Source organism: Labrus mixtus, chromosome 17 (genome assembly GCF_963584025.1).
Source record: "Labrus mixtus chromosome 17, fLabMix1.1, whole genome shotgun sequence".
Lineage (NCBI taxonomy): Eukaryota > Metazoa > Chordata > Actinopteri > Labriformes > Labridae > Labrus > Labrus mixtus.
Window position 1 is genome coordinate 8768134 of NC_083628.1, and position 24106 is coordinate 8792239.

The 24106-nt window shown below is 42.5% G+C and overlaps 1 protein-coding gene across 2 annotated transcripts in view; it reads left to right on the forward strand.

Annotated features, from left to right (window-relative positions):
- The first annotated feature begins 914 nt into the window (after positions 1 to 914).
- Positions 915 to 24106, forward strand: part of ntng2b (netrin g2b) — a 78775-nt gene continuing 55583 nt past the window's right edge. The window contains exons 1-3 of one of the 2 annotated variants that reach the window (XM_061060868.1): positions 915 to 1414; positions 2714 to 3464; positions 16803 to 17446. In XM_061060868.1, the coding sequence (XP_060916851.1) occupies positions 3246 to 3464; positions 16803 to 17446 (863 nt within the window). In that variant the 5' untranslated portion in view covers positions 915 to 1414; positions 2714 to 3245. The remainder of the gene's footprint in view (positions 1415 to 2713; positions 3465 to 16802; positions 17447 to 24106) is intronic. The other variant, XM_061060869.1, reaches the window with a different exon arrangement.

Sequence of the window (24106 nt, forward strand, 5' to 3'; positions counted from 1 at the left end):
TGCTGCAGGATGGAGACCAGTACATGGCAACGCAATGTGACCTTTCAATTTGATTTAAAACTTCATGTCCATCTTTTGATATATACAGTGTCTAACATATCCAGTGTTATGCCTTGGAATTCAGATGGACTTTAATATAACAAACAGAAGTGAACCAATAGGCAGTCATCTGTTGATTGCAAAAACATTAACCTGATGACAAAGCTTTTTACATCATATTAATGAGGGGTTTAGCAGCAAAGCACCCAAGACTTTCAGATTTCAATATAAAAAGGATGACAGTTCATATTTTACACATAACTTAAAGTTAACCTTGTTTTGTATTTTTCCATCACATAAAACCTAAATGAAATTAATTTCAAAGTAGAAGTAGACAAGTGAGTTAATATTGATGCAGGGGAGTGTTAAGTATTAGGACTGTTGTGTATGCTATAGGTTGAAGGAAAAACTACAAGCAGCTGACATCTACAGGATGTTATGTGGAATGTTTAAAGGACTTTAAAACAACGCAAAAAGAAGTAAAAGGTCACTGTATATAACGTTATGTTTTCTTTGTATTTAGCAATCCAATTAAAGGCAAGAGTAAAGTACCCCCTCCTGCTTCTTTTATACCGGGCAGCGGGCAGGGTGCAGACCGGACCCGTTGGGGAAGAGTTTTGAGCCTGAGCGGAGAAGGGAAGTTGCACCGCCCCGTTCAGACAGCAGGGCTGGAGCAGATAAAAGCTCAGATAGTGATTGAAAGTGATGGTAAAAGGATTTAGCCTGGGCATTAACAGAGAGAGAGAGGGGGGGGAGAGAGAGAGACATACACACACACACACACACACACACACACACACACACACACACACACACACACACAACGAGAGAAAGCCAGGGAGAGAGAGAGAGAGAGAGAGAGAGAGAGAGAGAAAGAGAGAGCGAGAGAGAGAGAAGGAGAAGGAGGGAGGGTGATATTTTCCATAAAGCCTTTTTCTCTCTTTCTTTCTGCCCTTGAGCATCCCGGGTAAACCCAAGCTTGTAAAGTGGGAAGAGGAGGAGGAGTGGGGGAAGAAGGGCGGGCACAAGCCTTTCCTCAAAGTCAATATTTTATACTTTTGATACTCCTTGACGCTGGATTTTACTCCTCTTTTTGCCCCAGCCGTTTCCAGATCTAGGACACGGATCTCGCGTGCGCAGCCGTCTGCGGTGATTAAAAAAAAAGTATTCGGCAGAAGAAGGCAACAAAAATATAGAAACAACGAGCAGCCGGGCCGGGCCGGCGGATATCGCGGAGTACAGTGAGGACAGCGGCGGGGAGCGAGTACAGTGGACGATCAGAGGAGGAGGGGGGATCTTTGTACCTACAGAGGGGGGGACGTGCACGGACTCCTCCACACAAAGTGCTGACCTGTCTCTCGGATGCACGTTAGAAGTAAGTGCTTTATCTGATACAATCTCAACACGGTGCATTTTGCTGTCTTGCTCTTTGAAGTCTGCACTGAGGAGCTGATCTGAGTTCAGCACATTTATCCGGACCAGTGCGGGATAAGCAGAGCGGTGAGGGGACTTTGAGCTTTATTTACACCATTTTAGACAACAATATTGCTGCTTTTATTTAGAAGCATACAGGATACGTATATTTTAAGAGATTATGCGTCTAATTGTTGTCATTGACACACCCCTACGACACTGTCAGTTCTGGGAAATCGCTTTGGCGACTTTACTTGACAGCTGAACTACGTCCGCAGGGTTGTTGTGTGGGACAGGCTGTGTAGAGGACCTGGCTTCTGTCAGTGCGGGATAACTGCCGGATTATGATCAATGAGGGCACACTGCAAGAAGTGTCAGCTTTGTTTTATGCATGTATTCATGTATTCACTTTAAAATCTAATGACAGTTGAATTAGGTGAATGCATCAAGGAATAAACAGCACAGTGCATGCTGGCGTGTTTAAAGTTTAAAGCAGGAGCAAGACCAAACATTTGACATATTTATAATTCATAACCATCCAGAAAATTTTAACTTCTTTAATAAAAATTATTTAACAAAGATTTTTTTCGGGGAAAATCTCCTTTTTACGCACATTTACGCACATGTGAGGTAAATATCTGATTGATGCTTTTAAATATCTTTCTTGCTGTGCTCTTACTGAAACACACACACATCTAAAGCCCAGGATGTCCGGCATTTATGAGCTGATAGAGCGATTACAACTCCTGCACGCAGCCGGCAGCAGCACGTGTTTTTACGCACAAGGTTATCCACACAACACGCACGCTTTTTCATGTCTTTTTAATGTACGACTTCATGATACATAAAACATAAAAGGCACCGCAGGGGAGTTGAGAGTTTTCAACAAAACTTGGCCGCTTTGTCACCAACTTTCTGTGCCAAAAATCCCCTTAAAACTTCTCCTTCTCCTGAAGACGGATGGGATGTTTTTTCACTTTCCAAGCTAAATTACCGCCAATTACCACAGAATAATTAGGGAGTTAATTATCCTACAAAATAAGAACGCAACACACTCATCCACATGTATATTTCAAAGACTTGCATTAAACTTTTATTCATGCAAAAGAGAAACAGCACGCTGGATGGATTTCAACTTAAAAGTGAGCTCTGAAAAATATCATCATGCAGCATCGCTTCGTTTACTCTGAGATCAAGCATGTGGTGGATAGATGAGCATACATTGCACTAACACCCCCGTTTGTCCTCATTTCAACTCTAGGACAATCAGAGGAGCTCGGCCAGCGCAAGACGTCCAATGGATGTATCTGAGGACGCAGCAGCTTCCTTTCCTTCATCCTCTCTGGCCGGCAGCACCGTTCCACCGCAGGACACAGAGCTCTTAGGCATGGATCCGCGTTAACGCCACCCACCAAACTCCCATCAACACTATGGTTAAAGTGTATGTCGAGATCCATCTCAGTAACATTATCCGCACCTCCATCAGTCGCTCATCTTCCTCAGGAAGTCAGCCGTTAAAACAAGAAAGTGTCCCTCTGTCGGCGCTCTGGGGGTCGTCGATATTTGTGAAGAGAGACTGAGAGAGAAGTTGCCGATAGTGTCCTCCTGTCATCCAGAAACCTGGAGGCGAAAAAGCGATAAAGTTCCACAATATGGTGGTGAGGATGTCCACTGTTTCCTCATGATCACCGCTCCATGCGCCTCACCTCTCCGCTGAGCTCCGTGGCCCCCTCACCCTGCGCCGGACCCCGCTCCAAACACCCCATCACCCCCCCCTCCTCCACCAGCCTGCCATGCTCCTCCAGGCCGTGTTTCTGCTGCTGCTGCACTGCTTGGCCTCAACGCTGGGCCAGTACGAACTGTGCAAGTCCCTGGTGAGCACGGATGAGGGCTCGGTGTGGGAGCAGTACGCGTGCCAGCCCAAACAGGCGTCCATGAAAGACCACATGCGGATCAAGGTGGATCCGCCCGGGATCACATGTGGGAACCCGCCTGAGAGGTTCTGCACACTGGTGAGTACATGTCCGGATTTCTAAGGCTTCTTTTAAACTTTTATTCATAACTTTACAACTCGTGGAGATGTAGGTCAAATAAGGAAACTGGTTGGAATCTTTAGTGTAAAAAGTTGAAAAGCCATTTTCTAACAAAATATCAACTCGACTCCAAATTAAATAAAACAATGAAGAAAAATCAATAAATGTAAAATAAAAACGTTGTAGTATTTTAACTCTTAAAGCTTGTATGAGGGTTTACAAAGGTTATGTGGGTGGAGATAGATTTTTTCAGAACTGTAAAGCAATTAGCCAATCGACAATCAACACTCTTCTGACAGTTTTAAGCATGTAGTGAGTTTTACACAACATTTTTAACAGATGTTTGGTTTTTAGAAAATCCTAATAAATATAAGATCATTTGAAATTCAGCATAGATTCAAAGGTCATTGAAAACCAATGAATGTACTATACTTTTTACTTGGAACAAACCATACTTCCCACACATGCAATTAAGCTTCAGATTGACTCACAGCAAAGGTCGAATTAAAGTCAGAGCAGGATTCACACCATCAAAGCTATAGGGATCTAAAAGGGATGACATAAGTGCGATGACTTGGCAAAGCTCGACCTCCCTCAGAGAGCTCCGGAGGTGTTGTTTACATTAGTATGGACTTGGCAGCCTGGGATCTGGTTTGATTTCCTCTGGTAAAATGCATATAGCGGGACCTTTTTTACTCCCAAGGACACTGAAGGGTGAGCTGAGGGGGAAGAACTCGTTAAAATGTCTTCCACAGCAATATTTAACAACGCTTTGGCCTGCAGGCGCGTTCCCATCCCGGCTAATGTAAGTGTAATAATTTGAAACAAGGGTTATAAAATCATTGTAATCCTACGAGGGCTGCAATTAAGCTTCCTTCCTCGCCTCTTTGGTGGAAAGTTTTTATGTTTGACTCATAAGATTTGACTCACTGTGAGACAGCAAGTTCGTCCTCTTGATGATCGAGTGTCCGCTCGCTTAGCTTGGCCAGCATTGGAGGTGTCAGACCTGCCTCCAACAGCCATGAGTCAAAATCTCACAGAAAGTGTTTGCAGAGAGAGCGCTCAGGCCTGTCTACATCATGTCCTGCTGTTAATTAGTTTGTTTCTGTGCGGCTGAAGATGTGTTACCCTCCACTTCCTCTCACTCAACAGCACGTGGGGTCATTTGACAGGGAGCGGGAGTGGATGTGGTGCTCCTCGGATACCTAATGGTTAATGATTTGTTTAATGTAGAGGTAGCGGAAACCACTGTCGTCTTGAGAAAGCCTCTCCGATGTCTTCTCCTGAGCTGGGAGACGGACACAGCCGAAGGAAGGTGAAGCGAAGAGGGATGCTCGCTGCCATAACGTATTGACGTCTGCCCCCTAATGGCCCCAGCCTGGAAACTTCTATGACTATGTTTCTGAGTGAGCAATGATGAAATATTGATGGGGTTCTTAATGGGCTTCCGTACAAGGGTTAGCCAGCGTCGCTCCATCCAAAGGATCCATAGTGCAGAAAGAGAACGAAAGAAAGTGGGGTTTAGAGAGGGCGGGACAGGAAGGAGTCTGGTCTTGGTCAGCACTTTTTCATCGGTCGGGGTCTTTTCAGTGGAAAGTTGCGGTTCTCCTCAGGTCATCTGTCGCTTTGGGGATTGAATCAGACCCCCCATGGCGTGCAAGAATGAAGGATTTATAGAGTGAGAGAGCTGGGAAATGAAAGTTTACTTAAGAAATGAGGGATGACGTAGTCAAATTCATACATAATGAAACCAGAGTTGGTTTAATACTGTAATTTGATTATTATTTGACTGATTTGTGTCTATTTTACGCCGTGTCCTTTCTTATCGATCACGTTTTAATCCACATTTTTGCATTTATCTAAAATTTAAACTCTACATTTGGAGTTGCCGATCACTATGCATCCACTCAAGCTTTAATCCGTCTACACGCACACAGCAGGGAATCTAGCCCATTACTTCTCCTCTTTCTTCATTTACACCCACAGAATGACTATTAGCTGAGGGTTATTGGTATACAGATCATTTATTTTCAGGAAAGCACAATTTTTCCCCTCTACCTCCTGCCTCCCCCAGGATTTGGCAGCTTTACAGGAAAGCCAGTTTCTTATCTAATTGGTGTACATTTACATTCACTCATTCAGCAATCCCACAAGTTGAGGGAAAGTCAGGAGACCGAAAAAAAAAAAAAAGCCTACATCACCCAGTGTGCAGAGCCGCACATCCCTAATAAGACTAGAGACATACTGCAGAAGATGCAAATCATTTCTCCCCATTTCCCTTACCCTATGAGTGCTACAGTGCTTTCATAAAAACTATTGGAGAATTCGCTGTTTTTTTTTTTGTTTTTTTTGATGTACTGTAGCTTTCCCTGCTTGCATTGCTTTACTGTAGTTTTTTGGTGCCTCCATCTCCACAGGGATGCGTTTTTTTCCACTCTATTTATCTCTCTTGTTTTCTGGGAATGCAGCATTCTTTCTCCTCCGCCAAACAGGCCAGCATGTTGGCTTCCATAGACATGACGGGCTTCCAGCACTTTGACTAAGATGCTACTGTCACTAGCACTGTGTTGGGAGCTTCACTAGTTTCTTTGTAGTTTTCCCTCGTATGATAGCTACTATAGAGTGTTCGCTCGCAGTTGAGGATGATGGAGTAAGGCGGTTTGAGAAGGAGGCTGAGGCGGCGTGTTGCAGAGGAGGGAGAGCTAATGATGAGGGAGAGGTGAGGAAGATCCAAGCTTAGCTAAGCAGAAAGATGAAATCACACCACAGTTCCACAGTAGTACACATAGTGACGATATATAAAATGCTACACTCAAAAGAAGAGTCTCACCGCGCCCGTTGTTTGTTATTTTGCATTTTGGTTTTTGAACCGAAACCTTCAATCACCAAATCTCCCTCGGGCCCGTGAACAGAGAGCGGGCGGATGCTAATGGGATGCGTGCAGGAATGTACAGTGATGGGGACTGTGTGAAACGTGTGCACGAGGTTGGCCGAGCACACATGATAGTATGTCTAAGAAAAGGAAAAAAAAAAAAAAAAAACACACAAACAACACACCTTCCTGTTTCACAACACATTTGCCCGTTTTAGAAGGTAGAAATCAGCCAGCTCTAAAAATAGACATGAGAAGAGAGAGAAGCCGCGCAGCAGCGGAAGGGGAGCATGCAGGAAGGGGAGGAAGATGGCAGCTGGTAGCGTGGATCAGTGCTACCCAGACTGGGCCTATGGCCATGCTTCAGCCTCCCTGCTCAGTGTAGAGCTGCCAGGGCCCCGGCAGGCCTGCCCCGCACAGCAGTGGGGCATCAAGGCCGCGAAAAAGGGCCACGTACATCCAGCAGTGGGCCATCCCTGATGCTCCCCTCTGGGGTAAAAAGCCAGCCCAGGTGGCCGGTGTTCTAATAATACACGCTTGGAGGTGAATTTGGGCGCAGCAGGAGCAGGTTTGACAGTGAGGGCCATAATTAACGGGAAAAAAAGAAAGAGTGACTGGACTAAGAGAGGTGGGGGGAGGGTGCAGTGATGTAATGGCACCGCTTGCTTCCCCATCAGGACATGGTTGAAAGTGATAAGAGTGTGCTTATATGTGTTGGCAGAAGGCACGGATAGTTATAAGTGAGATTTATCCTTTGCTCAGGTGATACTATAAGACGGATTGGCCGTGGGGGCTTAGACAACCTGAGGTGAACTTAACGAACTGCCGCATCTCACCAATCAGGATTTCAGGATTGATGGCTATGAGAGGAGGAGAGACCATAAGCAGAGAAACACAGAGGACGTGTTTGCATGTGTACTGTACCTTTAAGAGACATGGACTGGACACAACATTCAAGTTGCAAATTAAAGAGAATTTTTTGACCCTGGATGCTATTGTCACATTTTTGTCCATTCTGAATTCTGTTCATGGTGAAAATTGACTCCCTAACTCCATTGTAGAGATTTGAGGAAACAGACAGGGATGAGGAGTTTGAGTCTCTTTGCTTTCCGACTGTCTTCAAAGCTTTCCAAACATTTCAGTGCAACAGAATCCAACTCAAATATTCAGGCAGGAGAAAGTCCCATGGAAATACTGCAGAAAAGTACCAGAGATGAGTTCTGTTGATTTGAAATGTTTGCAAAGCTGGAGGAGACTCTCAATCGCTCAATGAAGGTTGTGAGTAAGACTGTGGACTGTAGAAATAAATAATCTTAAACTGAGGCGAGGGGTGCAAGTTTCCAACAACTTTCCCAAAAGAAACTGGGACTTCATCGAGATTCTCTCAGCAGAGATACCTGTTGGGATGCTTTCTGGGTTTGCTTGAAGTCAGACTCAAAGATGAGTGTTGAATTTGATTTGTATTGATTTCAAACTTTCAGAAAAAACTGAAAGACAAACTCAATGCCCTGATTGACATTCTTAATCCCGGAGGCCATATATCTAAATGATCTGAACCAAAGAGGTGGTGAATAAAAGTTCTTTAAAAAAATGACTAAACCCAATAAATAAAACATATCTACACAAAAAAATACACCAGAATGTTCCTTTAACATCACTTACACAGCTGTGTACAGCTACAGGTACTAATGTATATCCGAAATAAAGTCGTACAAACTCTTTTTAAAACTCCAGAGGAGCAGCGCAGAAAACATCCTGCAAATCGCCTTGGGTGATGTCACTTGAGTCAGCAGTAACTGAGGCTTATGATGACTTCTGTATTTACTCACTTAAAACTGCTATAATTATCCCCATGTAGGGGTTCACATTTGAATAACTGCGCGATTTTACCTGAACCTTTTCCTGCCAGCCCCCCCCCCCCCCCCGAGTATATTTTCTACAAGAAGTTGGGATGAGCTGATGTGTAAACGCGGTTCAACGCGAACGAGTGGGCGGGGTTGATGATATTCTTATCACATGACCAGTGATCGATCGCTGCGGTCCTCTAGCGCGTAATAAAGCTGCTTCATACCCTTTACGGCTTCTTTGTTCTTTTCCACCTTTTTGCTGATACTGTCAATTACGTAAGAAAAATGGATCCGATCTGGAGGGCTGAGTTGGACAGAAACGAGTATAGTACTGACTGAGGCAAGAGGTCAGAGGTGATGTTAGCATAAAGAATCTAAAACTCCAACTAAACATTGGGTTGTCATGTTGCATAGTGGGTAATGTAGTGCGAGATTCTGAATAGAAAGGGGGAAGAAATATATCGCTGGCTCTGTGTTACTTAAACAGGACATTGTGAACCTAATAGTTTTCAGCGGTGAAGTGCTGAATAAGTGGAGTATTTGCTTTTCGAAATAAACAACAGAGACAATTATATAAAGACAGCTAATGCAACTTTGTCTAAAAGCTTAAAATCCCTTTTCCAGCCTGTCTGCCTCTCTTTATCTACATCTCCTCCTTTGTGATTGGTTTAGATTTAATAACAGACATCCATAAAAGATAATAGCTTTTACCTGAATTCACCTCATCACTGCACTGCATAAAAAAAAACAGAAACTCTCCCGGATATTTTGTTCTTTCAGTGCTCTATATTGGCTATATTTATAACCCGATTTTTTAAAAACACTTTTCTAATTTCACTGGTCATGGTCCGACTGTGGAGATCTGCCTCTGCTTTAGGCCAGCATGTTGTCCCCGCTTTGTCCTTCCTCTTCTTCTCTCCTCCTCCAGCCAATCACACAAGCCTACAGTCAACATTTACTTTTAGCTCTCACGCACGCACACACAGACATAAACAACACCCGCCCACACAAACACACAACTAAGACACATTTACACTTCCTGACTGCTTTTTGGTGCACGGCGAGACATTTCACAGCCGGGGAATTATCACTGTTACAGGTAATTAAAGTAAACAGCAGGTATATGACTTGCAATTTCTTACATGTGCTTCACTTCTAAACACACACACACACACACACACACACACACACACACACACACACACACGTACCACACACACACACACACTTCAGTCAGAGGAACAAGAATCTCCTGTATGATGGAAAAACCTTGGATGAAATAAAAGATTAACGTCATAAGTGAAAAAGCAATATCCCTTTCTTGTCCCCTCGGTGGCCTTTTTAATGGGAGGGTCATTTCATTTGATGTTTCTCCCAAACAAAATAAATTGTGTTCTCTGAGTGTGTGTCTCTACCTTTATTCCCCTTGCTAGCAATATAACTTAGAAACTTCTATAAGTGGAGGAAGAAATAAAGAGGAGCGGGAGGGAGAGGCGGCTGCGGAAGATATTTCGTGGGCGACAGAAATGGTCATAAAAGCGATGGAGGAGAGGGAAGAAGACATTTCTCCATGCTTTTATTTAGGTGAAAAAGCACAATTGTAGCTTTGTTTCTCTCCAGGAAATGCAAAAAAAAAAACAAGTTACTTCTAAACTGATGTTTGTGTGAGATTATTTTCCAGGAGGTGAGAGCGCACAATTGGTCCTGGTAGACAAACTTCCACACTTGAAGACTCAAAAAGGAGTGTTAAGGATCACATTGTTATCCAGCGACTAAAAAACAAGGAAGTCACTCATTACGAGGGGAATCATGGCGGCTGTTGTCGTGGAGACAGGATCCCAGCGCGTATAATTGCTGGAGGGGCTTAGCAGCGCGGGCCACCTGCTGCAGCAGTTGGCCTGGATCTGTGTGTGTTTGTGCGAGTGTGTTTGTGGGTGTGTGTGTATCCTGGCGTAGATATATATACACTGGGCCGGGCCAGAGTGGTGGCAGGAGGCGGGACTGGGATGAGGAGGACAGGGCACACAAAGGGCTTAAACATAACCCCTAAGTCCCTCATAGGGGGGGATAATAATCTTCTACATTACAGTGAATATCACCTCTACTGTAGCTAATCCTAATGGGCCTTGCAGAGAGAGAGAGAGAGAGCGAGAGAGAGAGAGAGAGAGAGAGAGCGAGAGAGGTCAGAGTGAACAGCAGCTTACTCAAAGTCCAACAAAGAGACAACAAGATGTAAAAAATGACGTATTGATCCTGCTTCTTCAAGTCAAACCAACTTGTGCCTTCTAGTGACACAAACACACTTCAGGAGCAGAGCTATGTGACGCCTGTGTCGTATCTGGGACGGTGTCACGGTGCGATCATTTAAATAGGATTTGTAGGTACAGGGTCAGTCCCGGAAAAACAGCGCACTAATCCAATCCTGTGTTGGCCAACGTGTGTGTCTGCACTAAGGTCAGGAGAGGCACTAATGGAGGTCACAAAAACAGACTAAAAGTAGCTTCTGACTTTCACTATAACCTCCCGGATCTAATTTGAATTGTCTTTTCCGGTTGCAGTCGCTTATGAGTATTGTAGATTATCATCCTAAGTGTGTTTGCGCTGACAGTGATCTCTATCCGAGCCAGTGCAAGGGAGATAATTGGGTTATCAGATAGAGGACAATGCTACAATGTAGTTCCAGCGAGGAAAGAGATGGATTATCTGCAGTTTTTTTTTTTTTTTTTTTTTCACTGTGCGGATACAGTGTCTTCACACGCATAGTGATCCTTGTGTAGCCGCACAGCCTCCCTCAGCAGCGCCTCAGCGTTTGCTTATGTTTGGACTTTTCCCACTCTGCATTGTCACCATAAATCAGATGATTTATAATGTCGGCCTCGCAGGATTGTAACTTCTGCCTTTGTTATTAGACCACTGGAGCGGGGTTTGACTGACTGCTCACTTTCCCCGCGGTACAGTCCAATGACTCTGTTCAAAAGGCAGAGCTGTCGGCGGAAGCAGCTTCTTGGCAAAACCAGTGGAAAAACAAGCGAAGGTCTGAGAAGAAGCGGTGACACACGATCCGTGCACGCACAGTTCCATCGATATTGTGCCGTATTGCTTTCGCGTTAGAGCTTAGATCATACAGAAGAAAACTGCTGTTTAAAGTGATACTCCACCCAAAATCATTTGAGTATTGTACAATCAGCTTTTGGAAAGTTGAAAAGTGGATGTTGGGAGATTGCTCAGCTTTAAATCATGCAGTCAAATGGAAAAATATAAGAAAACAGGCACAGAAAGTTCTCGAGCTGCTTAGTCATCCACCTCTCCATCTGTATGCTCACTATGTTACAGACAAACTTGCTAAGTAAAACTTGTTAGTTTGGGTTGTTTTGCACGATTTCAAATTAACTTAATTATTTGAAGCCACCTTATTAGTCTCCAAGGGGTCAGTGTTTGATGTTGAAAAAATAGATTCACGTTCAATACATTGGGAGACATGTTTTGCTGTGCTGAACACACGGCCTAGTTTGAGTGTTTTATGAATTTGTGTTAAAATGGTTAAGTACTGTAGGGGCTAATTTTGGTCATCAGAGTAAGCATGAATCAGCATTTTTCCTGCATTTTGTTGGATTTGGTTAAGAAATCTCTTGCCTTCATCAAGGAGAAGGAACATTAATCAAGTGTCTTATCAAACTGCTGGAAATGAAAGATGAAGATAAAAGTCGCTTTATGAACTTTAGCGCTTCATTAAACTTCTTGTGGCTTTCTTCCACTCTTTAACTGTAATAAGAGCTCCGGAGGGTAAACGGGGAAGCTGAATCTGATTAGTAGTTTTTAAATTATTTAACTGAAGACAACTATAATGCAACTTTGTTACTGGAAGTTAACTCAAATAATAACAGATTTTTAAAGCAAATAGGTTATGTAACATTAGCTTATGTATTGAACATTTATTTCAATGTTAAACCATTTTGGCTTTTGTTTTTGGTGTGCTTTAAAGATTAAGATTAAGATTTACTTTATTGATCCCTGCAAGGGGAGTTTGGTGCCTTGCTCAAGGGCACCTTGGCAGTGCTCAGGAGGTGATCTGGCACCTCTCCAGCTACCTGACCAACTTCCGTACTTGGTCTGCACTGGGACTTGAGCCGGTGACCCTCCGGTTCCTAACCCAAGTCTCTACAGACTGAGCTACTGCCGCCCTAAAGCCTTAAAGCTCCTGTGACGAGTTTTTTTGCACGTTACGAAACAGACTGAAGTTTATACTGATACCTGATTATGACTTAAAAGAGCAAGCGAGAGAAACATTAACACGGTTGATTATATCTCTATTGTTATTATTAATACCTGAAACAGCAGTGACATGTTGGGTGTCAGGTAGAATGATTACTGGCCAAAACCTTTTTTTTTTCCTACTAAAAAATTCTCAATGAGTGATCCTTTTCACTGTTAAAAGAAAGCAAATTATTTATTTTAAAATTATTTTTACTTCTCACACACGTACAGGAAAAAATCAGGAGAAAGAGATAAGAGGTACCACTCGTCCACATGGTTCCCCAACATCAACACAAACAGAGGGGTTCCTAAAAGGAGCTTCAATTATTGGTTTGAGATCGAATCTTAACTTAACCACACGTTAAAATAATCCACAAAATTTTTGTTTCCATTAAGGGTCATATATTATCCTCCTTTTCAACAAGTTTAAAAAGTCTAATTCTAATTCTGTATTTTATCATGCCTATAAACCCTTCTATTTCAGACCTGCTCACAACAGGCTGTTTCTGTGTCTGTACCTTTAAATGTAAATGAGCTGTGTCTGACCACGCCCCTCTGGAAAGGCTTTGTTGGATTGGGTTTTCTTGCTCCATGCCCTATTGTTCGCGGTTTTGAAGGCAGACTCAGAGGGCAGAACAAACACCTAGCTGTGGGAGTGTCACCCACCTGGGGGAGGAGTTACTGCCCTTTGTGATGTCATGAAGGGAAAATCTGTAAACGGCCTGTTTGCGCACACATTTTGTGAAAAGTGGAGCAGGCAACAGACGAAAAGGACAGGCTTTGTTTATAATTAAGGGGGGGGGGGGGGTGTGAACAGGCTGGGGACACATATTAGTGTATTATTAGCATATTTTTGGGCCTTTTTGCCTTTATTAGGTAGGACAGTTGAAGAGAAACAGGGAATGTTGGGAGGAGAGAATGGGGGATGACATGCAGCAAAGGGCCAGGGTCGGATTCGAACCCACGGATGCTGCGCTGAAGACTATCGCTTCCATACATGGGGCGCGCGCCATAACCGCTTGGCTATCCACGCCCCGGTAAAGCATATTTAACATAATACGTGACCTTTAAAGCCAACTTCCCATCATCCAGATTTATTATTCCGTGTTTAAACATTGAAAGCTTTCATACATATATTGGATGTTTTCACTGAAGAGCTGCTTTTAAGTTGACTATAACTGTTTGCTGTGAGGAGTGAGTAAAAATATGTCACTATTCCACTTTCAGCACAGAACTTTTTTTGCAGTTTGCAGTTTGGAGCATAATTTAATGTAATCCTTAAAAGTTTGATGAATAAAAGCCCAGTGCCTTTACAAAGTGAGTGACACACACAAGTGAATACAAGGTTAAACAACATTTGTTTCATGTGGAAACATACAGTAGAAATGCTGAATTAATTAAAAAAAAAAAAAAAAAACTGTTTGAATCCCCAAACAAGGTACTGTCATTCTCTTGTTTGTCACATGCAGGGCAAATGTTAAAGTTTTAGTGCTTTGCTACAGCAAATATGTTTGATGTCACTGGGGATGGGATACAAGTCCTTATTTCACCTACTTTGCCTCCGGCTGCTTTTTGTCTTTTCTTCTTTTTTTCCGTTTATTATTCAAATATCTAAAAATATTCCAAAAATAATCATTTTTTTTTGTAGTTGTTGTTGTCAACACATTCTTATTACCTCACCAAATAGCATTTCAAGATGAGCTGGTCACATTCTCAAACACTTTAGAAGACTCAAACAATTAGAAGAAGAAATAACGTTCACGGCAAGAAATAACAAAAGCAAAGCAAAGAAGAAAGAGGAGGAAGGAGAAAGAGGAAGAGGAGGTGGAGGTGGAAGAAAAAAGGGAGGATATTTTAAGACATGCTCTGCACTCTATCAAGAGCTTGTTAGGCTGAATGCAGTAAAATTGAGACAGACTATTGGATTCCCGATAAATAAAAGGATTTAACATCAGCTATAAAAAGTAATCAGTTACTACAAGTGGAGAGAAACACAGCGGAGTGAAAACTTCACAGGCGTCAGCAGCTAATTCTTCACCTAAACAAAATGTATTTATAGCAGGAATGACAGGTCTGGGGGTTTTCGAGTAATGCTACAAATAAAGTATAAAGAAAGAAGCCAGAGGCGTAGTGTTATGAGTGAATACTGGGACAAATTAAACAAATAACGACCCCTTTTGATAAAACGAATGACTTGATATCAGAGACAATAATAATAAGCCCTGATCAGGCTAATTAGAACATCCTGGGGGCGCGATGAGCCGTCTGAATGTGATACAATCTAAACAGAGCTTCAGCTGCATTTTGCAAATTAAGCACCAGGAGAGATGACGGAGAGGATCTCTGGGATTTCTGTGCAAATATTGAACTTCTGTGGTGATGTAGATGTCAGACAACTGGATTATAACAGTAAGCTACGTCAATTTAACTGAAATGTCTGCAAATGTCTCAATGTGACGAGCTGACGACTGAGGAATTAGGGATTCGGGGAGGTGGGAATACATTAAATTATTCAAGTATTGAGGAAGAAAACCGAACACTGGATTAAGGTCAATGGAGGGGGCAGGACCTGACATTTCTTGCGACATGGAAATGTAGGAATGTCAATGAGCAGAGACTTAATTTGTTTTCTGGGTAGAAGAGGACATTGAGATCTCCTCACAGAGAGTGAAAGTCATTTCTTATTGCAGGTAGATAGAGGTGTGTAGCCCTCTGTGAAGAGTGTGAGTAATCCCGTTGACTTCTGAGTCCTGTAGAGGAGCCGCAGCTTGAAAGTCTTGGCATCGCTGGAACAGGAGGATCAATTCTCTGGAGTTAAAAGTGCAGCAGCACTCTGCTGTCTATGCAAAGACGGTGATGATGCACGATCCTCTTGACCTTCACACATCCTGTTGTGTTGTTTAGCAAGTTAACTTTGAGCTCTCTGTCCCTCAGTGTCACAGAGAGGAGTCAAAGCAGCTTCGCATTTAAATACTCACATCCTTTTTTTTGTTAAAATATTGATTATTTTTAGTCACATGTTTTCAATCTGTACTGACACTATAGTAGTAAATAAAGATGGGCATCCATTGGGAGGAATATTTAATTTCTTAGCTGTAGTTCATTTTTGTTGGCTTGAAAGAGAATCTAAGCTAAAAAATGTTGCTGCCCGAGTTATATTTTCTCATCATCTGAGGCATTTAAGCCGAAATAACAGCTTGACTGATTTCGTGTGAGGCTGGTTAACCAAATGCCACAGGGTCCCCAAAGGCCACGTGTTCACTGTAGAAATGACTTAGTAGTATTTTGACTAATTGCAATTTCTCATGAGGGTAGGCAACTTTAAATCATTTTATATACTTGAAAAATATGGGCATTAAGGTTTCCTTCTTAACCAAGCCTCAGGCTGTGAATTCACACCTTGATTATATCATATTATGTTCATTTAACATTGTTTTTTTTTTGTATTAAAACAAGTCCTCTCTCCTATTTTTGTGATGTGACATTTAAGTCAGATGACACAGTATGAAGACAGAATAAGTCCTTTTAGGGTTGCGGTCAGTGGTGATGGATGTGTGGATGATTGTTAGCAAGCTGTATGTTCAAAATTGAACCTGTTGCTACTGAAGCACAAGCATGACTGCTTTGAAACTTTAAGCCCACTTACATTGTTGACTTGAGTGTGCTAAACTGTTTGGGCTGTGATGACCATGTGGTAAAGTGGGTAAGATAAAAAAAAAGTTCTGCATGTGGTTATGTTGGCCTATGAATGCTAGCATGGAGGGTTGAATTGTCCAGCCTCGCTGAGGTGTTGAGGGACAATCTGGACAAAAACCCTGGTGAATGGAGGTTCCCAAGCGACAACCTCAGTGATGTCCTGGCTTTTGCTGCCCATCGGTCTACATGGTTGAGGTGTGGAGGTCAGAAGGGACCATGTGGTTGGATAGGTAGCATCAGCGTTGTTATCTAGCTAGCTTGCATAAACAGAGGCGAGTTATATGGTAAGGGTGGCAACTTAGGGCCATGGGGTAGGTTGTGTAACTTATCAGTAGGGCATGGGGGCATAATTGGGATGAAGGGTTTCTTCACCGAGCGCTTATCCTTTCATTAGGACACAAGTATATTGTGTTTATTGGTGCCAAATAAATTTTCACATTTGCAAGCTTAACAACAAAGACTGAATCTGGAAGCTGATCCTAAAGCTTAATTGGCCCCAGGCTCACTTAGTATGTAAATCTCTCCATGAGTGTGGGATTTGTCTAGGTGTTCTTGTTTATTTAGAGAAATTATTGACAAGCTGGTATTGTTACATTAATTCTGAATCCATGACTTATTATTTCTGCTCTGTCTTTATCTCGTTTTCAGGAGAATCCATACCTCTGCAGTGATGAGTGTGATGCTTCTAATCCAGACTTGGCCCACCCTCCTCAGTTGATGCAGGACCGCGAACGCAACGGCCTTCTCACCTACTGGCAAACAGTCACATGGAGGCGCCACCCTGAGCCCCTGCTGGCTAACATCACCATGTCCTGGAACAAGAGTCTGGAGCTCACAGACGACATCCAGATCACCTTTGAGTACGGCCGTCCCACTATCATGATAATGGATAAGTCCATGGACAACGGACGCTCTTGGCAGGCTTACCAGTACTACGCCGACGATTGCATAGACGCTTTCAACATGCCTCCAAAGCGTGTGCGCGACCTCTTGCCCGCCAACATCACGCGGGTCATCTGCACTGAGGAGTACTCGCGTTGGGTCGGCTCTAAGAACGAAAAGAATGTGAAGTTCGAGGTGCGGGCACGCTTCGCTGTGTTTGCGGGATCGCGGCTACAGAACATGGACAGCTTGTACACTCGCATGGAAAGTATGAAGGGATTGAGGGACTTCTTCACCTTCACTAACCTTAGGTTGAGGCTTCTCAGGCCCGCCCTTGGAGGCACCTACGTCCAGAGGGACAACCTGCTCAAGTACTTCTATGCCATCTCCAACATCGAGGTACCTGCCAGGTGAGAGAGAGTCCATGTTGGTTTGATTTCTGATGTATTTTTTGTCACTTTCCCTAATTTTTACATAAAACTGGCAAATGACTACATGATTATTACTTGAGGTGAAAACATCTTTGCATTCTTGCGCGAGCAAGAGTTCATTGATTCCATCTTTGGAAGTCAATCCTAACAAGAGGTGTTTGATCCCATTATGTGACAAATCAAGTAAATGCAACTTTGAGGTTTTTCAGACCAAAGACAGCGGCACAGTTTTAGAAATGTTGAACCAGATTCTCTTTTTGTTACTGCCGCTACAACAAACATCTACAAACCACCCGTATAAGAGTACACCAAGAAAAACATTTAAATGACAAGCCATTTGATGGAGGAGTTTTTGTTTGACTCTGGGAAAGAAGAATAAATCCTGTGGAGGTGTAAAAGCTTTTCACTGTTTGGCTGCATTTTAAAACATAGAAGCAGCACAGATGGATGATGAGAGCTGATGACATGCCTCTGATCCCTCTCCTCGACCAATCTCGCACAGTCTGACATGCATAAAAAGGCTTCAGATTCCTAGCTGATGCACAACTCAAAGGCACTGTAAAAAGACAACATAACTCCTGAGTCTTAGTAATGTAAAATTTCCCTCATTTAAGAATTATTCTGGCACAGAAGTTGAAGGCCTTTCACGGGGAATGTGCTCAGCAGGAAGTAGCTATTTAGAGTTTCCAAGTGTCACTTTTCGGAAGCTTTAGATCTCTTCAGAGTCAAACAAAGTTCGAGTCACCTAGCAGCAGAATTAGGATAACGTCAGCAGATAAAACTGAAGCTCTCTGCACAGGTGCCTATACAGACAAAATACTACCAATTTGTTCAAGTCAACAAGGGATATGTTTAGATGATCATACTTTAAATCATAAAGCAACCGGCAAGTTGTTTGACTTATCCTTTCATGCTCAAACACAGTATAAAAAGGAAAAGCACCTGGTGAAAAACAAATATCCTCTGATCTCACATCCATGCAAACAGTCTGATCTGAGGGGCGTTTGAAACGACCCCCTCTCTTTCTACATGAATCCCCACCTGCCTGTCACTGCCCTGTGAGGACAATGATAAATGACAGAAACATACGGCCTCGGTGGTCTAACGTAAACCGCCTTCGCATTCAGCGGGGGGAGCGGGAACCCTTACATGGCAACTTTGTGACAGTGAAGGATGCTCGGGGCCGTCATGCGCCTGCTTAGCATCAACAAGCCATCTCTCCTACCTTTCAGAATTATCATTCCAATCAATACGGCAGGCTGACATTTGAATGGTATTTAACATCCTTGTTGGGACGGCATGGAACAGGAGGGAGGAGGCGTGAATTCTGTGTGTGCGCCAGAGAATGATGGTGATGGTGTGTCTGAAGGGGAGAGCGAAAATGAGCGGCTGTTTGAGAGGGGCGTTGTCCGACGTGGGCGTCTCGTGTGTTTGTGTGTGCAGTCAAGGTATGGGGAGGTTGTTTGATGAAGTCCTGAGTGGATGCTGACACAGCACACACACACACATACACATATACACACACAGACGCACACACAAACAGCCCTCTGGCACTGTGGAAAGGGCCTGCAGGTATTGATCACAGCCACTTTTCAGGCTCAGCACAGAATCAGAGAGAGAGAGAGAGCAGCCCAATACCCCTGGGGTGAAACAGTCCATCAGCATGCCAGAATCTCTAACACAAGCAGCAGATTTAATAATCAACCATCCATGTGTTGAAATATTTGTGCTTATTTTGTTATTTAGCAGTCCACAAGTGAATCACATCTAAGAATTTATCATCCGTCTCCAATTCCCTCCTGTGCCGATTTGCCTGCAACACCTCCCCTCGGTGTAAGCTCTTAAAAAAACTGTCTACTTCCACTACACTTTTTAAATGTCTTTCCGGATCCATAGAGCAGGACCGGTGGCTTGTGGCTGGTGACAGCTTGCGATAGTGTCAGTATGTGCTGGATCTGGTAACAAGAGGACCCAAATTTAGCCCTGTGGAGATGACTGAGCCCAGTCCATCTTCCGCCCCCGGCCACCCACACCTCCCGTAACATAATCACTAATCAATAAGTTATTCTGGGCAGCCAAGCAGGAGTATTAGGTGATAGTGGGAGGGGGGTCTTCAACAGTACAGTACAATCAGGAGTGTGTGATGCTTACGGTTGGGAAATTGATTTTGGGGGAGCGAGACGATTAGTCAATGTTCCCCGGACAAAAGGCTAAGCTATTTCATCTCATCTCATCTGGCCTTAGTAACATATTGGGATTCCCAATGCTTAAAATTTGAATAATGAATATTCCACTCCGCTGGGGCTTTAGCAGGGGACGGCCGCACTGAAATGGGTTTTATATGATCAAGACCGAGTGGCAGTGTACCACAGGTCGCAGCAGTAATGAGATACGCTGGTGTTATAGATGGAGAGAGAGGTTGTAGTCACTTCCTGGCCATATTGTGTGTCCCCATGCCTCTCCGGCTGAACCCAGTTAAAAGTGATTATTATTAGTTAACTGTTCTTCATGATCTGGGTTGACCCAGGGCGGAACAGCAAAACAACAATTTCCCGTCAGCCGGCTTAGGATGTGTCTCATTTATCTGACGCTGCATTGTCAGAGTGACTGGCCTAAAGAGCTGGCATAGGTACGCAAGAAGACAGGTGCTCAGGGAAAAATAGTGCTGCTTTATCAATAAAAACGAAACCTGATCGGCTATTAAGTGCCAACGCAGGGAAGCTAGGTTTGACAGGAGGGAGGCTGTGAATTTAGATTTGTGGACGTGATGAAAACACTCAGCAAATTTGATGTTGAGCAAGTTCTGAAAGGGCATTTAGGGTGGAGGGCAGCCAGAGTTGGAGCAAGGGTTTCTGAGGTGGCAAAAGGGGAGAAGGTCAAAGGGAAGGGAGGCAAAGTCGAATTGGAAAGAGTCGATAGAATATCATTATCAATTCAGCATCAGTCACTTTGTAAGTTTTCCCAAGGTTAACTGTAATGAGCTACAGCTCCGACTACAATATAAACTATGAGCCGAGGTGTTTGGGGTTTTGACAGCCCTCTGGCTTAGTGCTCATTTGACGGGCTATATCCAACCCTCAGATGTGGCCATTTCCATATCACTGATGGGCCATGTGAAAGCCATCTCCAACCATCAAAGATAGAGTAGCAAAGCCTCAGTTCTATCATCATTTACATCAGTGAAATCACATTCACCGGGAAGCTTTACTCATAAGCAGAGCTCTCAAATTCCCCCTCATTCATTGAACCTCCATCTCTCCATACTGGCTCCCTCCATCCCATCTGTCAGCCGTCTTGTTGGACTGTGGTGTGGACTAAAGTGAGCTCTGGCTGGCCTGTAGTCTGCATTATGGATTAGACGTTGGGTCATGGATTGGGCATTTTTAATGAAATAAGCAGCAGGTCGTACGTAGGGTCTTTATAATGGAATAAAGGAAAGGCTGTAAGCTCAGGAAGAGCCAAGTAAGTGGATTAGGGCAAAGCCGGAGTGAAGGAGATGGAGCAGAAGAAAAAAGTCTGAATCATTTTTCTCTCCTCTCTGGTAATCGCTGTTCTCCTCTCCTCGACTTGCAATTTGATTTGATTGGCTGATGGTGGAAGAATGACATTCAAGAGAAGCCAAATATGTAGAATGAGTGTCTATTACTGCCCTACGTCAGTCATCTGAGCATGCAGTGCAGACAAAAGTTCAACACATGTTTCAAAGTACAGAGCTGATGTGGATCATTTTACCACCAGGGTTCTTTTTTTTTGCATTCAAAGGAAAAAATACCGTTGTTAACCATTTTGATTAATAATTGTCCACACAAAATATAGGCTATAGTATTTAATGATTTCAAAATTCTGCCAAATTTAAACAATTTTTGGCAATTGAAGGTAACATTTTTTTGTCCATTGTAAATGATTTTTGGAAAATTAAGTGTTTCTTAAATACTCAAATCTTCCTTGGCGTTTGCAAACGATTGAACAAAAATGTAAAAATGTGTAGTCAAGCCTGGCAGAGTCTGAGCAAATGAAGAAAATTGTGAATTCCAAACCAGTGTTGCAGAAAATTTGTTCAGCCAAAAAGAATTTCAGAGTTCCAAGTAAACTAGTGTGTATTTATTTGCCTAGTGCTCCTTTTTTCCAGTCATAGTAAAATAAAAAAAAGGTAACATTTTTAAGAAGTGGAACTGACAAATGATGACAAATGACATTCATTTGTTTTGTGTGTAAATTTTATCCAAATTTATTGTGTACAATCATGCTAGTCATGCATATGACTTTGAAAGTAAATGGCTAACTGCTAATGTTAGCATGGCTACAGTGAAAATGTTAACATCCTTAATGTTAAGGAGTTTTACCCTGTTTTTCCGACACTGCATGGATTTTTTTTTGTCCTACAGTAGATACTTCAGCTTCTGATTCAAAGTGTATACTTTGCAGACAATATGCATGCAATTTTAAACTTGCCCTACTCTTAACTTTGATGCATACTTTAGGCATACATACATCTGTTCATGCTATAGTATAGGGTATATGTCTTTGCTTTTTCCACCGATCAGTCGTTGTGTCATGTCTTCATCTGTGCAATGGATTATGGATCAATATACCCAAACATGTTGCATTAAGTGTGACTGAAGGTAGAAGAAGATTCTGGTATTTTTGGCATACTGCATTGGACAAACATGTATAAGGAAATACTACATTTTTTAGTGGCATGCTTAATAGCATAAAAGCATCGGTATCGCAACACACACGCTAATTACAATGTTCACCATCAAAGCTTATTGTGTAACCATGGTAACAGCATGCTAATTAGCACTAAACAGAAATCCACAAATGTCAGCGTCATGGTTGGTTTTCTGCCAATCCAATTGTACAAAACAATTGAAAGAGATTAAGTTCTTTGTGTGTTAACTCCTAATTACATTAGATAGGCCTGGTCTTGTTTTGAGGCCTTGTCTCTTTCCAACGATTAATTATTTTTTCAGTAGTGAAAATGAGTTAAGAGCAGAACTGAAAATAAATAAATAAATAAAAATAAAAGCCATATGAATGCTAATGATATTCAGAGTGTTCTTACATGGTCGTGTTGTTTCATGCCTGCCTGAGTCATTTATCCACCGTGTGTCTGTGTTTCTCCCAGTGCCATCCTGGCCCCCTGCTGACAGAGCTAATGTGCTGAGAGGTTTAAGCTCTCCATCTCCTCACAGGCTAGAACAGACTGGCACAGAAAACTTAGCTGGTGTTTGATAACATGTCGTACAAGGAGAATTAAAGCAGTTTTTGTCACTTCTTTTAGGTTGGTGTAGGTGTTTGTATTTGCCTGTATGTGGTTAAATCATGACAGACTAAGAGGCAGAAGAAATGTGTAGTTCTTACTTAAATAGTATTATCTCTGCTTCACAGCATTTCCAGGTGTAGTTCTAGATATAATCTAAAATCTGTTTTAGCAGATCTTATTTTAGGGCCTTTGGTTTTACCCTCAGAAAAAACAAAAACATTCATCTTGTGTTAAATCTGCAGTTTTCAAAAAACATGGTACGTCTCAGGTCAGGGAAAAGTTGCCTCATACATCTGTCACTCAGATCTGTGTTTTTTGAATACATTGCTCATGTGGTCCTCTGAGGCTTGTATGAGTGCACATTATCTAGAGATCAGATTCTAGTACAAGCCTGAAATATCTGGAATCTGGTTTTCAGAATGTGATGCTGAAATTATCAAAAGATCAACTTTGGAAGAGAGAGTGCAGTCGAAGGACACCATGATAATAATACCTGTATCTGGATACATTATCTGGATAAGGATCCACAGGCCTTTGCATTTACACTTGGTATAAATCAACACTGTGTTTATCTGGATTCTTCCTACAGTATAACATATAATCAATATTCACATTTGGATTCTTCATTACCATCAGTATGAACATACATTTTCTACATAGACTTTCCAGATAAAAAAATGATGCAACAATGTTTGTTCTTGGCAAATGCAGAGCCCCATCTGGATCAGATTTCTAATGATTAATTCAAATCTAAACTTCAAATTGACAGAAGATTAATGTGTTTTTGCTAATACAAGAAGGAAATTACCATAAACAAAAAAACGTGCAGTGAGAGAGAATTTATACCAAAAACATAATTCATGCTATATGAAAGATTTCTGCTGCTGGGACCTGACCCACATTGACTCAAACAGTTGAGGGTCTGGGCCCTTCAAAGGAGAATAAGATAATCACAGGGGTCACAGGTTCTTGATGTTGCGCATGTTGATGGTGGTAAAATCCTGCGTGTGAGTATTACAGACTGTTTGGTGTCTGATAAGCCTTTAAATGCATCAGTTCATCAAGTCGGACGGGCCGGAAATCAGTTTATTGTCTCACCTTAAACAGCTTACCACCACAGACGCAGGAGTGCTGCTGTTGGTCTAAATCCCCACTTAAGCGTTGCATTGTGGGTAATGTAGTTGTCGGCAGGTTTTCCAGGATATATCTCGAGTTAAGCTGGATTGATGTTTACCTTTCTTTTCATCTGTCCAGTGGGAGTAAAGTAAAAAAAATAAATAAAAAGAAAGCAAGTTCATTGTTTGATGGTTTAGCTACTGTTATACAGTTGTAAAAATAAACCATAAAACCTTGTGAAACCCATGGAAAAAAGA